Consider the following 18,636-nt stretch of genomic DNA (forward strand, 5'->3'; position numbering starts at 1 on the left):
TTATGGCACTGTGTCTTGTGCACTGTGATTATAGACGGTCCATCAGGTACAGAGAAAAGGTGTCTACCATATTTATCTTCTTGAAGGATAGCCTTTTGCCAGAAGGCTTTGCAAGAAGGAGTGCCATGATCATTTTGAACCTTCAACAAGACGCTATTTCCTCTGACTTGGCATTTTTGCCCCCACACTGTATTCAACCTCATTCAAGACCCACCGTTAGCTGCTATTGCAGAATTATGCACTATCAGTTGGATCCGCAAGGGCCCTGGTGCTATTCTCTTTATAACACTATCTATTATTTCCAGGCCTAGCACTCAGTGGAGCCATTCTCTCTGACCATAAATCCCGTGCTGTGACCCTCCTTTGGCAACTCCTACTTATGATGATTAAGAATAATCATTACTTGGATTTATTTGATACTTTCCCTTTGCCTGTTTATTATCCCTTCTGCTGTAGTAGCTCTGAGAAGTATTATTTCCCCCTTTCCATCTTTGTAACTCAAATCAGAGTCCTCTGTTCCTCTCCTGCCCATAGCTTCCCTGTGACGGAGGACAGATCAAAACTTACTCAGTTTGCTAAGGGTGAAAGAGGAGTTGTGGTGCCTCCTGGTTTCCTCTGAATGAGTGATGATTTTATTGATTTTATAGTAAATAGGAAAATGTGGTCCATACTTTAAGCTGAATTTGTTATAAAGTGGCTTTAGGATATGTCAATGATAGCAAAGATTAAAAACTATCCAGGTCATATATTTATATATAGTTATTTATCAATTTCATTTTTACTTCAGTTCTACCTCTTAAACTGAAGAATGACTACAAATGCCTTTAGCCAGCTCATTCTGGTGCTGACAATAGTAAATGGACTGGTGAACTCTAATCCTGTTTAATCACAATGAGATTGTGGTTTGCTGCACCCACTTGAGGAGAACTGGGGTAGTTGATAGGATATGAATGGATGGTGAGAGGAAGCCATGAAGTCAGCTCTTCACCAGGAACCTTTTGGAAACACTGCGGAGATGCTGCAGAGAACTTGAGGGCCCATATAACTAACCTCATTTTATAGACACGGGAGCCAAGTACAAAGGAGTAAACTTAACCTCTTTTTCAAGACTGTGTAATGAACTAGCAATAGAGCTGAGACTTATTCATGGAAGCCTTGGGAAAATATCATATCACTTCTTAGAATTTACCAGTAGACGCCTGGTTGAAATAGTATTAGTGCCATTTTATGCTAATGTAAAGTTCCATTGCTTGAATAAGCAGCCACAAAAATATGTCACTGTTGCAAAATGCTCAGACAGCGCTTCATGGTGTCTACATACACTAGAATCTGCTAGAGTATAGAATAGGTCTCTCTTTTTACTCTAATGTTTACTACTTGGATTATTTAAAGGGTTGCTATCTCCTCCAGAGTAATTCTATTGCAGTCAAATGCTCTACCACTGAGCTATATCCTCAAACACAAAGTAATTCTATGTGAACATTAGAGAGAGCAAGATGGCATCCATTTACTGAATTATGCTGTAGATTCTTTTTTTATTAGATATTTTCTTCATTTTCATTTTAAATGCTATCCTGAAAGTCCCCTATACCCTCCCCCCACCCTGCTCCCCAACCCGCCCACTCCTGCTTCCTAGCCCTGGCATTCCCTTGTACTGGGGCATATAATCTTCACAAAACCAAGGGCCTCTCCTCCCATTGATGGCTGAGTAGGCCATCTTCTGCTACATATGCAGCTAGAGACATGAGCTCTGGGGGTACTGGCTAGTTCATATTGTTGTTCCTCCTATAGGGTTGCAGAGCCCTGCAGCTCTTTGGGTACTGTAGATTCTTATGTTACTAAAGGAACTCACCTTTACGGTTACTGGCTATGTGAGACTTGCTACAGCGATTGAAATGCCCCTGGTTGTTATCCCTGAGAGCTTGAGTTTCATATCACATATCGCAATTTCTCATATATTAAGATTTGTTAACTATAATTTCAACTATATCATTAGACTTTAGTTTATTCTAGGATATGCCAGAATATGAATAAAACTTACATTAAATTTTTAAAAAAAACATTTTTAATCCCTGTCTTTAAAAGTAATATTTTCCTTGATCTCTCTCTGTCTCTGTCTGTCTGTCTCCCTCTCTCTTTCCCTTCCTCCCCCTCCCTCCCTCCTTTCCTCCCTTCATTCCCTGTGTAATTTAATCAAATCCCCAACAAAAGACATAGAGAAGTGGCTTGAATTCTCACAAAGAGGCTGATTCTGTACTCTTTCCTCTAGGACAAAAGCTTTTCCTAATGTACCTATTGGGTGTGCATACTCAGCAGAAATTAATGTACTGTTCAGTTAAGTTTATAGCACAATGGAATATCTAATTGTAAGGTTTTTACATTCTTTATGACCAGAGGGTTCAGATTGTATTCAGCAAGATCATTGAGGGCTTTGAACATTGAAGTGCGAGAAGCACCAAGTAGCATCCAGACAGCATATGTAGCCTGCAAAACTGGTTCTATACAGTAGTAAATGAATAGATTTGTTTTATTTTAAAGACTATGGGAAGAAAAATGTTACTAACCTGTGAAACTTGTTACTTGGTCATTTTCTTTGGAATGAGGCTAGCAAGCAGCTCTGTTACATTGGTAGGGAGTGAGCCAACTTGGCCAGTCAAGCAAGCGATAGAGCTAGTGACATTGGAAAAGATTAGGAAGGTAGCTCCCAAATGACTGGCCCCTGGCAACCCTGGTCTAGAAGCTCTGGGGTCCTGATAGCTGGGAAGGGCCCCTAAGAGCCATCAGTTCTTCCCAAGGGGCCCTGTAGAAGGTGCATGCTTCATGTTTCCCAGGAACCACAGCTGCCTAACTGGGGGTATCCCTTGGATATGTAGGAACACCCACTGAGTTCACAGGCCCAGGGCCATTTCTTACTCGTTTCAATCAGTGTTCCCTTGGGAAAAGTTCAAAAGACAAGATACCCCGTGTTTATTTAAGACTTAGTGAGACCAGCCACGAGGACTGCAGGATCTGGTACCCTTTCTGTGCCAACCTTTAGCTCAGTATGTATCAAGATTATCAAGTACAGTTTATTCCTCATAACTCAATTTATCTTGGGACACAATTATCAAGTCAACTTTACTCCCTATGAGATCAGCTTCTAAAGCTATTGTCTACATTTTTCTTTCCTTTCATTTTTCAGTAGCTTTCAACACTACATGATACCTTTACAATCTTGTATCCGTAGGACACAGATGGAGAAACCCATGAGTCACTGTGTTGCACTTACATAGGTGACTAGTGCATTTACCCTAAACATCTTCTCACATTGTTTTCTATTCATCTTCCCTATTCTTGCAGCTCATCTGTCCCCCATCTCAGTCTTCATCCCTCCTCCCCCTCACCAGATTCCCTGCTCTGTATTTAGCTACTTAAGTGCATCACCTTAGCTAAATTATGGTTTAGTATGGGAGTGGCCTTTTTTGAGTATTGACCAATATCGTTGCTGCTTGTGGAAGCCCTTTCCAGAGAACAAGAAACCGATGGGCAGCAGTGACTTATACTGGTATAGTTGATGGTATCTATTTAGAAGGTTCATGAGTTGGCTCCATACAGAGTTGGTGTAGTTAACTGATCTTTAAAGTACCATTTGGACTAAATGCCATCCCATGGATAGTTTCCGGGTATTGGCTTGCTGTCCCACCTGCAAAGCCTGCCTGCCTCCTCCTTCCCTCCACTTAAGCTGAAATCGCTTAAACAACACCAAGAACAAGGTAAAGATTGAGGGCAAGGTTTGCAAAAACATGACAGAGACCTAACTTCCTTGATATTCACAGTGTTCCTCAAATAACTGAAATAATGAGGGACCTAAGAGAAAAGGGGCAAGGGATTTAAATTTGAAAATGGTTAGTATGTTCATCCTTAAATATCATTAAACACAATTCAAAGTCAAACACAGAACAAGTTGCCATATTCTAGATTTCAGATCGGCTAAAATTCAGATATTCAGGAAATTGATTAAAGAGTAGAAAAATGGAGCATGTTGTTAGGACTTGTTATAACTTTGATAAAGGGTGATTTTCAAATATTTATTAAAACATTAAAGACACATACACTTTAATCAAGAAATCCCAGTACAGATGTACTAGCATACATAAAGTGCTGGCCTTTGCAGTCCTCTGCAACCAAGCCCAGGGAGGGACTTGCAGTTAGCTGGACTGAGAACAGGCGGGGAGGCAGCAGCGTGGGTGCCCCTGTGATGCGGAGTTGCTATGAAAGTTCTCAGAGAAATGAAGGCAGTGGATAGCAGCTAGTTTGGGGCAGAAGGACTGGAGATCAGGGAGGGGCTGGGAGGAGAAAGGAGCAGAAGGAGAACTTTAAAAACATATAATTTTGAAGTTAGTGGCACCAACCCTGGGTGAGAAACGTTAGTGGTTAAGATGTGCTGAGAGATGAAGATAAACAGCTCACTGTGTCGTTTGTCTTTGTCTCATCCACCCTCTCCTAGCTTCACCTCCATCCCTAGTCCCAGCAGCCAGCCTGCCCCAGGCTTAGCTGTAGCTTCACTTTCTTTGGGGGAGGTGCTGCTGCCTTTGACAGACAAACCACTAGTGAAGTGACCAGCAACAAGTTGGGAAACAAAGACTTGGTTAGCTTTTCTAAAGTACCCAGATAAATGCAAACAGCATTTCCTAAAGGATTTGGTTTGGGCTTCCTGGCTAATTAATTATTCCAAGGGCCTACTGTTCCCACAAGGGAAGCAAGGCTATTTGGTGTCTCTGGGGCTTTTCCTCCAAGCTCCCAGGGACACCTGCTTGTGTCCCCAGGCCCCAGGTTGTGCCAGTGACAGTGCATTGAGTGAAGGAGTGTGTTTCCTTCTCTTCCTCATACTTCCCAGCTGCCCAGCATTTAAAGTGTGCTCAATAGCATTTCCTGTAATGGCTTTTAATTTTGAAAACTACCCAGAAAAGCTGTTTAAAAGCTTGAGGTACCTTGGTATTTAAATCAGCTAACTATTCTATATGTGTTAATCTTTAACATAAAACTGAGTTTTTAATGTATTCTCCTGCATGACTGCTGTCTGTATCATAGATCTGTCCCTCATATTGTTGTAGATGTCCTCTCATCTGTTCTGTCCATGTAGTAGGTTTATCTGTAGCTGCCTGCGTGTGTGTGTGTGCACACACACACATACACAGCCCCCTCTTGCTCTCTCACACAAACACACATGTATGCACACACACACGGACACACATGTATACACACACATGTACACACACCTTCTCTCTCACACATAGACAGACACACAAACACACACATACATACACAACCCTCTCTCTCTCACACACAGACACACACATATGCACATGCACACATAGACACACAAGTACACACATACATACACACATATACAACCGTCTCTCTCTCTCTCTGTCTCTCTCTCACACACACACACACACACACATGCACACACAGATACAGACACACAAGTACACACATACACACACCCTCTCTCTTACACACACACACACACACGTAAGCACACACTCACACAATACATACACACACACACCCCTAAGGACTGGTGCTGTCTTGCTTCATGTGTAGGATGTGCCTCAGTTTCATTTCCGGTTTCCGCTGCCACGTCAGCGCTCCTCTGTCTCCCCGACCCTCTCTGGAGTGACCGTGCTTATCTCTTTCAGATGGAGACTATTTTACTTTCACGAGACACGAGCCCATTGGAGTGTGTGGACAGATCATCCCGGTGAGTGCATCTCCTCACACTTCGTATTTATTTTCATTTGACCCAGTTCTCTTAAAGACATATAAAACACGGTCCTTAGCGATGTGTGGTTTTCGTTACTGGGAAGAAAAACCTGAGCTCATGTTGTTGACATATCTCTAGCAGCCTCTCTGCAAATGCTTATTTGAACAGGTGAATCGAGTTTCAGGCCTATTACCATGAGTAGAGTTCTCAAGTTATGGGATTCTCCTGATAAAACTTAGCAAAGCAAAGGGCAGTGTATGAACAACCCACCCTTGGTTATGAATACCTATCTGTTTACGGGGAATTAGCATGGGGTTGTATTTGCTTGTTTCTGGTTTTAGATTGGCAACTCAGCATCTTTCCAGGCATATTGTTTTATGTGGTCTCTTTATCCCCCCTTTCCCACTGTCTCTTTTCACAGGAGTCTAGAGGAAGGTGCTTTAAAAGACACAGCAGCACAGTTAACATCACAGTCCAAATTGAAACTGGGCTGTTGTCTATCTTGTAAAGAAAAATAGATGTAGTGACTAGTGTTTGACTGGAACATTAAACACGGTCCTTCGTTCTCTCCTATACACACCCTTAGTACAGCACAAAGCATCACCCAGGTTTCTAACAGCACTATCTCATAGTTCTGGCTCGGATTTGGCTGGGGGTAGGGGGTAATGGGATGGAGAGGTGGTCTGTGCTGACATTAAAGACAGTATAGATAAGACAAGAGGTTTTTTTTTTTTTCTTCTTCTTCTTCCTTTCAACACATAGAGCAACACATAGAGGAATGACTCAAGAATAATCTTTGAATTCAGGAGCCAAAGAGTCTTAGGGGCTTATTAATATTTGTTCAAATGACCTGGTTTATTTGTAAGCTACACTAGAGAATGAAGAAAGGAAAGAGAAAGTTTTGGTTGGAGTTCTTCCTCTACTCTCTTCAGGGAAATCTCCCTGTGTCTGCCACCTTCTCTGCAAGCATCAAAGCTGCCCCTCTTGCTCTCCCAGAGCCTCAGAGCCTCAGCTTCCCTTACAAGACAAGAGCTCCTGTCAGCTAGCTCCCTCAATTACTGCCTCCAAGATTTACGCACTGTAGATGGAATTAAAACCTCACCAAGGACTCCTAAGTTTATAAACAACTAAGGGAAAAGAAATTGGGTGTTTGGTGAAGGCAAGACACTTGTATATTTTTGCAGCTTGCCAGAGCCAGTGAAAATCCTTCAAGGATGGCAGCTGAGATGCTTCAGACTGAAACACATTGTGATCAGGGGCTGAAGCAGGGGGACCTGGAACGCTGTTTTCTTCCTTAATGTAATTATCAGACACTTGATAGTAAGACGTCTCATGCTTGAGCTTATGACAATACAAGCTGAATATTCTATCAAAATCAATTTAAACCATGTTAGTCCCCATTTTCATATTCTCATAAAGATACTTTGGTTTGGTTTTCATGCTGTATTTTGCTAAAGAAATTTTTGTATATTCGTTGGTAGGTACATTTTATAAAATATATAGTTGGATTTTTATGACAATGCATATTAAAAGGCTACATTGAAGTCACATTGTCTTAAAAATAATTGATAGCTAGGGCTTCAGTTTCTAGATGATATACATAAAATATTTTTCATATCAATGTGAAAATCTTGGTGTAAAAACCCAAAACTTAAGAGAAAATTTTCACGTATTGAGACTTTGGAACAAAGCCCAATTTTATAAATATGAACGCAAAATAAAAAGTAAAGCTAAACAGAGAAGAGTCGCTCCCTGCTCCTCCTCAGCGTGAGCTTTCCTTAGGTGGGCGTTTGGAGTGTGAACATACACTGAACAGAGGGGAAGGAGACACTTTGAAGGCCGGTGCTGTTCTTTCATAGTGATGTCATCAAAACCCAAGGTCTACACTTGGTGGCAGAGATAATCTATGTTTAGGATAGTTGTGAAAATCTGATAAGTCACAGCTTCTTTCTTTTAAAATCTGAGAAGACAAAAAAAGTAATGGAGAAACATTTTCCCTATCTGTTAACCTTGCTATCTATTCCCTTCCAGTGGAACTTCCCCCTGCTGATGTTCGCCTGGAAAATTGCTCCCGCACTGTGCTGCGGTAACACCGTGGTCATCAAGCCGGCTGAGCAGACACCGCTCAGTGCACTGTATATGGGAGCCCTCATCAAGGAGGTAGGGGAAGCTGACTCCCAGGGTGTCTTCCCCTCCCTCACGTGGAGCCCTGAAGCAAAGCGCAGCCAGCCTGAAGGGGATACAACACACACCTTCTTCCAATTTGTGTTTCTTAGGCTGGCTTTCCACCCGGAGTCGTCAATATCCTGCCAGGGTATGGGCCAACAGCAGGGGCAGCAATCGCTTCTCACATTGGCATAGACAAGATTGCATTCACAGGCTCTACTGAGGTAAGTACCTGAGAGACCATGGGCTGAGGGGAAGTCCTATGAGTGAGCAAAGTCCTATGAATGGAGATGCGAGTGTAGCATGCACACTTGTAATCCCTGTGCAGGGAGGTGGAGATGGTAGGTCTCTGAGGTTGCTTGCCAGCCAGCCTTGGCTACGTGGCAAGTTTAAGGACAGGGAAGAGAGTCTGCCTCAACAAAATGAAACAAGGTGACTGCTCCTGAGAGGGACAGACACTTGAGGTTGTCCTCTGGTATACACATGTGTGCAATAAATGCATACATAAATGCTGCAAATAGTACCCATAGGGTCTACACCCACAGTGGGCACCCAGGCCCCTCTGGGGCACCACCAGTCTCATACGTAGATTCCCCAATGAACGTGAAAGAAGAGGCGCACACTTTACACTGACTCTTTGTGATTCTGTTTGGGTAAAACTACCCCACAGGCTGGGGCTCTGGACATTTCTTTTAGTCAAGATACAGGACAGAAGCAAGTAGAGAAGTGGAGGATCTAATCTAGTCTGTAATGGAGGGAACTAGAACAACTTTCCCTTTACACTTCACTGAGCCCTATAGGTGAAAGAGGCAGTTGGCTGCTATAGAGCACTGGTCAGCAAAGATTTCTGTGAAAGGCCAGGCACTTAAGTGTTGGAGACTTTGCAAGTCTCCATTTCATACTCTGCTATGCCTAACACATGAATTTATGAGTCAGGCTGTATACACATAAAACTTTTTTCATAGACACTGACATTTGAATTCTGTTATTTTCCTACATCAACAAATACCTTATTTTTTCAGATAGTGAGAAATGTAAAGACTGTTTTTATCTAGTAAGTCAAACCAAAGCCAGCAAGGTAAATACTAGTTGTGGTTTAAATTCCTGACCATCACGAATCTGCTGTTCTATCATGTCTTTGATTCAGGTTCAGATGATGAAAAAGTTTCAAACTGTTGTTGGAGACTAGATGCTAAAGAGCACAAGCAGCTCATTAGGATCGGATCAGATAATGGAACTAGAAAAGTTGTTTTCAGTCTCTTTCTATAAGCTAGCGCTGTTCCAGAGCTGCAGGTATCCTTGTCGGAACCCCATGGACAGCAGCACTGGATGTGAGATAGCCACAGAGCTGCAGTGGTCAAGCTACGAGAAAGAATGAGAGCTGTGTCTGTCAGTCAGAGTAGAAAATGGAAAACAAGTGAAATTGGTTTACATCGTGTTTAATACATATGTTTAAAACATCATTTCAGCCTATCTCTGTAAAATTACTAAATCCATATTTCACATTATTTTTGCCTATTGAAGTATATGAGATCTAGTGGACAATTTACATTCATACCACAGCTCAGTGTCATTAGCTGTATTTCAAATGTTCTATAGGCATATAGACAAGTGGCCAGTGGCCAGCATACCTGCCAGAGAGACCTAGAGATTGCCTTAAATCAGGTGATGCAAAATTAATGATATTTAGCTAAACGGTCTCTTACTATTTTTGTGTAAGCTAAATAGACTTGCATGCTAATTTACATTCTCTGTTTCCAAACTTTTATTTGACTTTTACTTGCTATCAAATGTATGGAACATGCAACCCAAAATGTGAGTGTGAAAGAGACATATTCTTCTGGGTGCACTGAGTCTGTTGTTTTAAAAGTCTTTGCTTCAGACTAGATGCTAAAGAAACACCTGCATCCAATTAGAATCAAACCAGAAAGTAATATCCACAAAGCAAGCTATTGGGAGGAATTCTGAATTAAAAATAGAGGCAAAAATCTAGGCAGGCTTTCAACGGAGTCACAAGAAACCTCCACCTTAATCTCGTGTGAGGATGGTTGGCAGGAATCCTGAACCAGATACTTCCAAACAGAGTGAGCCACGATCTACAAAGGATTATATACCACAACCAAATAGAAGTTAATCCAGGAATGCAAGGTTGGGTTAATATAGAAAACAACCGATTTAATACTCCATATTAGTCAAATAAAAGGCAAAAGCTACATGATCATCTCAGTAGACATAAGAAAACACTTGACAAAATCTACCCACGCAGAAACCTGTTTATAACATTATTATTCCTTGTTTATAACATTATTATTCCTTGGAGTAGAGATGTCCCAAATGTTTATCAAATGATGGATGGATAAAATGTAATATAGCCACAAATGGTATATTATTCAATAATAAAAAAGAGAATGAGACATACATAATATGGGTCAACTTTGGAACTTAAAGAATGTGGTAATGACAAGCTGTATATTTTATGATCATACTTAATTGAGAAGTGTCTAGAAGAGGCAAATGTATACACTCAAAGCAGATTGGTGATTGCTGAGGGCTAAGATGAGTGACTGTGGATGAATATGAAATTTCTTGTGGTTTTGTTGTATTTAGATAGCTGTAATCATTGTGGGAGTTGTACAGCTCTGATAATAAACTAACCTGCCTGAACCACATACATCAAAAGGGACATCGGATAGGGTGTGTAATGGATCTCAACAAAGTTGCAGAAGGTGAATGGTTCCGATGGAGGCTTTAAACTTTGGATGTTAATAGTCAACACTGATTGAGCAAATACTTCTTAATGCCAGCCAAGTGCTTGCCATCCTACCGCATTGCCTCAGCAGCCAAAGAAGGTGCGGTTAAGCTTAGCCCAGCTGGGAAGGCTTAGGAAGTTACAAGACTGTAAGCCACACCCAGAGCCCCAGTGCCAGACAGTGCTGCACTGCTTTCTGACTGTAGGCTCACACATGCCTTCAGCAGCCAGGGTTCATTGAAGTACAGAATAGCAGATATCCTCAAAGAGGATAGTTATTGTTTGTTTGTTTTATTTTTTCCTGAGAGCTCTATTTTTTTTTAATTTTTTTTTTTTGCTTATTCACTTTACATCCCTCTCACTGCCCCCTCCCAATCAGCTCCTCCCACAATCCTTCCTCCATCCCCCTCCTCCCCTTCTCCTCTGAGGAGGGGGCTTATTTTTTGAAGCAGTATTACTCTGCAGGCCACACTGGCCTCAAACTTATAACAGTCCTACACGTTAGCCTAGACAATTCAAGGAATACAATTGTGCCCCACTATGAAAAACACAGGTTTTGGACAATGCCGAATTTTCCGTGGAAACTGTTCATTGCAAGAGCCATTTAAAAGTATTTAATTCTGAAAGGCTCTTACCATTGTTCTAATTAATTTTTTCTAAATTTCAAATTAGGATTGCCTCTTTAGTACCTCTGTCATTTGATCTGGTATAGGTCACTCTTTGATACAGGCGTTTAAAAAGTTTGATCCCAAGCTATCCCAAGTCAGTCCCACCAATCTTTCCTTAGCACTGAGCTACCAGCTCCTGCTAGACTTTGGGGAAGCAGCAGTGGTATATGTATCAGGAGAGCCCACAGGACAGTCTCCAAGTGGCTCTACAGTGTGTCGTGCAAGCTCACGGAAGACGATGATGCCTGGGCTGTTTCCTTTACAGTGGCCCAGTTTTAAAGATGTGTTCAAATAGGATAGAACCAAACTTCTCCTTGGGAAGTTACCTTGTATCTTTTACATCTAAAGAAATTTCACTATTCAAGACATTTAAACTTTAATAAAGAGCTCCTTCATTCAAAAGTAAAAATGCATTTTTAAATTAAGAGCATTCCTCCTCCCTTATTTTTTGAGATGGTTTAAAAAATATATTGTTTTACTTTATACACATAAGTATTTGAGTGCATGTATGCATGTACAACACATACATGCCCCGCCCATAGAGGCCAAAAGAGTGTCCTCTAGAACTGGAGTTATAGATGGTTTTGAGCCACTGTGTGGATGCTGGGAACTGAACTCTGGTCCTCTGCAAGACCATCCAGTGCTCTTAATCACTGAGCCGTCTTTCCAACAATAAAAACATGTTAGGAAAACTCCCTATAAACTCTGTAGTGACTACCATCATGTGGGAAGGATTTGGGTATACCCTCTTTTTAATGTGAAAATGCAGGTTATGGGCCCCCAGCTCTGGAGACCACTGTGAGCCATGTTGCCTGCTGTTAGTGTGCAATGATACTGGTATCAGTCACAAACCCAATCCCACTTGCCGGGACCAGTACCTTCCAAAGATCAGTGCTCTGCAGTGTGGGATGGGAGTTAGCTTTTGATGCTCCCTAGCAATAAGGTGCCCGGTTTGTTTGTTCATCGTTACAGCAATTCCACTTTAAAAAAAAAAAAGACTTATTCATTTATTTATACGTATATGAATACATTGTAGCTGTCTTCAGACACACCAGAAGAGGGCATCAGATCTCATTATGAATGGATGTGAGCCACCATGTGGTTGCTGGAATTTGAACTCGGGACCTCTGAAGAGCAGTCCAGTGCTCTTAACCGCTGAGCCATCTCTCCAGCGCCCCCCCCCCCCAGCAGTTTCACTTTTGACAGACATTTAAAATTCCAAAACTTCAGATTATATAACAATACAGACTTTCCCTATCCAATAAAGTCTTTTCAAGATAATGTGGAAAGATGAGGAAGAGGGAGAAACACCACCTTAAAAACTTACCACACCAGATGAGACCTGTCGAGGAGTCAGTACACGTTTGCCTTTCTCTAGAAACCAGTAGATAACGTTGTAGTTTTTCATCAAGAAATTCAACCATAGGATTCAAATTCCATTAAGAAGAGCAATTAAGATCACATATGCCAGATTTGTATGTGAAGTCTCAACTTGCTTTAGATGCCTATTATGATTGTATGCATTTGGTTACAGGACTCGTTACTGTGCGATCTTTGCAGTCCTCAGATTTCCTGCTATAGATGAGGGATGATTTTTATCAACTTTGTGGGCTGAGAGGGTAAAAGAAACTGAACTGAAGTATTTGTCCTGGCGTCTGGTTCTTAGCAAAGTGTCAGTGAAGATGAGCCACCATTGTTTCCTGGGTTTTGTTGTTATCTGTTTGAGATGGGGAACTCACAGTGTAACTCTAGCTGGTCTAGAACTCACTATAGTTAGAGGCAGGGTATAGAGAGCCAACTCTTGAGTCCTGGGATTAAAGGCATGTGCCACCGCACACAGCTATTTGCTATTTTGTTTGTTTATTTGGTTGTTTGAGTGGCTTAAGGGAGATGGGGAGGATTGAGACAGGGTCTTACTGTGTAGCCCTGGCTGTCCTGGAACTTGACTATGTAGACCCAACTAGCCTGGAACTCACAGAGATCTGCCTACCTGCTTCTGTCTCCTGAGTGCTGAGTTAAAGGTGTGTACCACCACACTCAGCTTCCTATTTATCCCCAAGTGACATTTACAGGACAATCTATGCTTGCTTAGGAAAGTATGGTATAAAAGAAGGGCCAATGGATTCTCCCCGATAAGGACCCAGCTTTCTTACTGTGTGATCTTGGCCTCTTTCTTGTCCTTCATTTTTCACATTTGGCAGGCTGTAGTAACTCTGTTAAGGCTTATTTGTGGCTCAGGACAACACATTTGAAAGGTCCACCCATATTGCTTGGCACACTGAAAGATTTCAGTAAACACTAGTTGAGTATGAAACCTCCATTTGCAAAGAATGTCTGTCAAAGGCGGATTCCCACTCTCCTCTGGCAGCTTCCTTCTCCTTTTGTTTGTTTTGTGGCTTTCATAAATAGTTTACAGATATTTTTGGCTTCTAGTAAGTAGCATATGTATGCTTCTCTCCTGTTTCATGTTTTGGAAGATTGACCAAGTGCTAGCTTGCATAAACTCTTTTAAAATCCTGTAGGTAAATTAGTGGACTACTTAGAATGTAGCCCAGGAAGAGATTGGTATCCATTAAACAACTCACTTAGGATTCCTTGCTGTGGTCTAGAGTGGGGGCCACTCTTTCAACCACGGTTTGCCAAAGTGACATTCTGTTACTTAGAAGAAACATGTAATGTAGATATCGTTGCTTTCAGCAGTTGTTCAGGAACACCTCGCCTGTTGTGCTGGTGGGAACTCAGTCAGATTCAGGTTGTTGGACTTCACCCCAGAACTTCTGGATTAAGTTGGACTTGGCAGGGAGTCTAAGAACCCTCATTTTAATAAACTTTTCTAAGAATTCTTAATCCGTGGTCAAGAATCAGTGGTTTACTTGGACTGGCTCAGTTGGGTCACACTCCACATCCACTTAGAACTCCATGATGCTGAGTGTGCTAATCCGTGCTAAAACAGGACATTTGTACTTACTAGAAGACCACCCGCATTGTCTCTAGATGCAGTTTCACTGCTGGCCATTCTAACAGGCTCTCCCCAGATGGCTCAGTGCTGCACAGTGAGAGTGGCTGTGCCCGGTGCTATGACTCTTGTTTGCAGTGAAAGCCTTGAGTGGTGCCATCCTGGGTGCCAGAAACTACAGGTTATTGGGCACTGATATATTCTTTGTTTTATTTCTGTATCTCATATAACTTCTCTTCATTATTCTTTTCCCATTAGGCTCTGATTATGTTACATTTTAATTAACTTAACTCTATTACATCTATTAGACTTTAGAAACTACCACCCTATACCTTAGCCAGACACGTAGGTTCAGTGTAATTTTTATGTTAGTTGTCCACAAAGGACAAAAAAGAGCTATGTGGCACAATTAACCTATACCATAACTATTTACTTGCTTAATAGATTGTTACTAATGCATTCATTGAGGCTTGCTCTAGGTACAGTAGATCTCACATATTTACAGTGCACAGCATGGTAAGGCAGGCATGTGTAGCCATCCCCCCGGAGCACAAGCTCAGCACAGAGCACACAGGCACCACACTCAGAAATCTTCTCCAATCTCCATCTTTCCCTCATCCCAGTCCCTACACTTTGTTTTATGCTTTTTGACTAAATTATTTTCATTTTCTACAAGTTTATATAAATGGATACAGTATCAGTAACTATTTTCACTTAGAATAATTACTTTGGGATTCACTTGTGTTGCTGTATTAACCACCATTTTTCCTGCTGAACAGTATTTTATCTTATGGATAGATCACAACTTGATTATCCTGTCAGTTGCTGCTGAACATTTGAGTTGCTTCCAGATTGAGTTTGGTAAAAATAAATCCTCTGTGAACAATCCATGTGTAAACCTTCTCTGCTTCCTCCCCCACTGTGTGTGCGGTGTGTGTGTGTGTGTGTGTGTGTGTGTGTGTGTGTGTGTGTGAGTGTGTGTGTGAAGGGGGGCAGGCATCTAGGGATCACCACAGGATCACCTAACCATGGCATTTTGAAATCTTCATGCCATTTTATATTTCTATCTGCAAAGGAGATGCTTCCAACCTCCCCCCCCCTCCGAGTTTCATATGGCTAGACTTGTTAATTTAATCCCTTCAGATAGCTAGATGATGTTAATATCAGTGGAGTTTTGTTTGGAATTCTCTACTATTAAGGAATTTTATATATATGAAATATATATATGTGTGTGTGTGTGTGTGTATGCTACAATGTACTGTCTTTGGTAAGGTTTCTTTTAATTTTTGCCCCTTGGGAAGGGAAGCATTGTATTCTTACTGTAGAAATCTGAAAATTCTTTCTATATTCTGGGTATAAGTCTTAATACTTTGCAGACCTTTACTCCAGTCTGTAGTCTTCTCTAATCGTCTTAACAGTAGTTTAGGAAGAACAGTTGTTCTTGGGTCTGAGAAGATCCAGTCCAGCAATATTTTATTTTATAGATCAAGCTTTTGACATTATTGCTAAGAGAGCTTTGCCTGCCTTAAGAGCTCAAAGATTGCCTCCTGTTTCTCCCTGTGGGGATTTTTGGTTTTGTTTTACATTTAAGTGTATGCACTTTGAGTTAATTCTTGTGCTTGTTATGAAGTAAAGATTGGAGTTCTCTCTTATTAATATGAGTGGCTGTGTGTTGTCACCACTTGTTGAAAAGACGCCCCTCCACTGGATTACCCTGTGTCTTTCTCAAGCATGAGTGTTCATATTTGTTTGGTTCTTTCTAGATTGTTTTTTTCATCTATCTGTGTTTTCATTCACCAATACCACATGATTTTAATGGCAACAGCTATATTTAAAACAGGAGAAAATACTCCAACAACTAAGTGCTCACTCTTTAAAGGTGGAGACAGTCTATGGGAAAGAGAGATAGAGGGGGAGTGGGATTATTTTAAAGGATTAGAAGAATTGGAGGTGCAGCCTTGTTGAAGGAGGTGTGCCACTGGAGACAGGCTCTGAGGTTTCAAAAGCCCATACCAGGCTCTATCTCTCTCCTTCTGCTGCTTGTGGATCTGGCTGTAGCTCTTAACTACTGCTCCAGCGCCATGTGTGCTGCCATGCTCAAGCCTTGATGATAATGAACTAAGCCTCTGAAACTGTAAGCAAGCCCCAATTGAATTCTTTTATAAGAGTTGCTTTGGTCATCGTGTCTCTTCACAGCAATAGAACATTGACGAAGATAGGGAGGAAGCTAGGTGAGGTTAGAAAAGAGAATCAGGTAGAAGGAGACCTGTAACATGCTTGGCTGGTAAGAGCATGTACCATAGTGAGAACCACACTCTAGTGTGCATTGTTCAGCTAACTTTTTCCACTGGAGTATATACTTGGTATTTCTCGAAGGAAGCTTACATTCATTCAGAGAGAAGCCAGTTCTGTGGCTTTTGAAGTATCTTCATGTTTTTCTATCTGAAATGACATTAGTGGCAAATGTCAAAGGACCTTATCTAGAACATGAAAATCAGGTTGTGACTATTTACAGTAACAGTGAGCAAGCCGAGGGTGCTCATAGGCAGACAGCACCATCCCAGCCTCCTCATCCCCCCACTGCCTGGTATGTATTCATCCATCTATTCTTTTTAACTCTTTTTTTTGGTTACTTGGAAACCACAGAATCTTATAAATCAAACATGTCACTTAAAAGTATATTTGTCTACAGCTTCTGTTAGGATTGCTCCAGGGAGAAGGAACCTATTGACACATTACAAAACATCTGCAATGTTCTGAAACAAGAAGCTTAGTTGAAGTGGCTGCCTTCCATTTTACTTCAGCAACAGCCTTTAGAAAGCAAACAGTACTCAGATTAAAGATAGGGTCGGCTTCTCTTTATGCAGCTAGATACATAAGCAATACGTGTAAATATTTAATAAGTGAATATGAAAGTCTTCTTATAAACACAGAGTCAATAAACATCCTCAACAAAGTACGGGAAGACAGTTTGCATTCTGTCTGATATAATGTATTTCTTTTCATTCAGTTAGACAAGCAAACCATGATTTCATCATTAGTCAACAAGATAGTAGAGAGACCATCAAAGCAAGCTACAGGAGAGTCCAGATCGATCTGTGCCAAGCCAATGTTTGTAGCTAGCAGCTGTGTTACCACTGATGCTAATTCACGCAGTGGGGTTCTCCTTTCATTTCATTTCAGTTCAGAGTGGGGTAACACTCCTGTCCTATGACGCAGACCCATTCTTGCTGCTGGAGTGGTGAATCAGGTCAGCTCTCTCTTCCTGCTCCCCTCAGCCCTTGTAGGTACTTTGTAATTTGGGGCAGTTTTAGCTTTTTTTTTCTTTTTTCCCAGCCAAGAGGCCTTTTGCTAAGGTTGTGCACAATCCTGTAGTGAATCAAAGGATTTTTAAGGAAAAAAAAAAACCAGTTTGATATGACAAAATGTTCAAATGTATAGGTTTTAGTCTGTTTTTAAAATTCTTAAATCATGAATGTGAAGGAATAAGAAGTGCAGTTCTGCCTCTTCTGGCTGGGGTTCTCTGGGTTCCTCTCTCATTTGCTAAAGCAAGGATTCTGCTGCAGGCTCTCTCAGGCTGAGGCTGAATGACCAGGTCCTAAGAAGCCTGTCCCTTTGGCTCAGCTAGGTGGTGGCACATGCTTCTTTCTGATTTGAGTAAATCAAGCTCTTCCTATTAAAGCAAGAAATCAGACCTTGAGGTTTTCTTCTTTGGAAAAAAGGATGGCAAAGTGGAACAGCCGGGTGACTTAGACAAAGTGGATCTTAAGCTCTTCTGCATAATTGTCAGACTCCTACATAGCAGAGGGGCCCTAATCACAGCACATCCAGAGAAGAGAACTCACCACAGACAGGCATGGCAGCAAGAGCTCTGAGCTCTGAGCTCCTGGTGGGCATCCTAGGTCCAGCCCATGCTCTGTCACTTTGTGGGTACCAGCCACTAGGTCATTTCTAAACCTCTTTGAGTCCTATTTTCTTCCAACTACATAATGGAGCAATATCTCTTGCCTCTCATAATTGCTGTGAAGATTAAAATAATGTGTATGAAGACAAACATCATATAAGAGGCACTTATTCAACAGTTAACATTAAATGGAGCCATGATGGCAGACAAAAGCTGTCCTTCAAGATGGGTTTGGTCTTGCTTTGTTTTTGACACCCCTCTCCCAAGTTCTTTCACAGTTCTGGGAATTGAACCTGGGGCTTTGCACATGTTACTCCCACTGAGCTATGTCTCCAGCCTGACCCCATGGCTCTTAGTGGCAGTAGTACATTTGAATACTCTTTGGATCTTTTGAAAAATAGCCACAGCTATGTGCCCTCAAGCCTGAGCTATGTACACTTTCGAGGT

At 41.5% G+C, this 18,636-nt stretch overlaps 1 protein-coding gene across 1 annotated transcript in view; it reads left to right on the plus strand.

The window, feature by feature from the left end:
* Positions 1-18,636, plus strand: part of Aldh1a2 (aldehyde dehydrogenase 1 family member A2) — an 80,001-nt gene that overhangs the window by 40,295 nt on the left and 21,070 nt on the right. The window contains exons 5-7 of the mRNA XM_021171467.3: positions 5,682-5,743; positions 7,778-7,906; positions 8,023-8,136. Of these exons, the coding sequence (XP_021027126.1) occupies positions 5,682-5,743; positions 7,778-7,906; positions 8,023-8,136 (305 nt within the window). The remainder of the gene's footprint in view (positions 1-5,681; positions 5,744-7,777; positions 7,907-8,022; positions 8,137-18,636) is intronic.

The sequence above is a fragment of the Mus caroli genome, unplaced genomic scaffold, assembly GCF_978045245.1.
Source record: "Mus caroli unplaced genomic scaffold, Mus_caroli_1 scaffold_11, whole genome shotgun sequence".
NCBI lineage: Eukaryota > Metazoa > Chordata > Mammalia > Rodentia > Muridae > Mus > Mus caroli.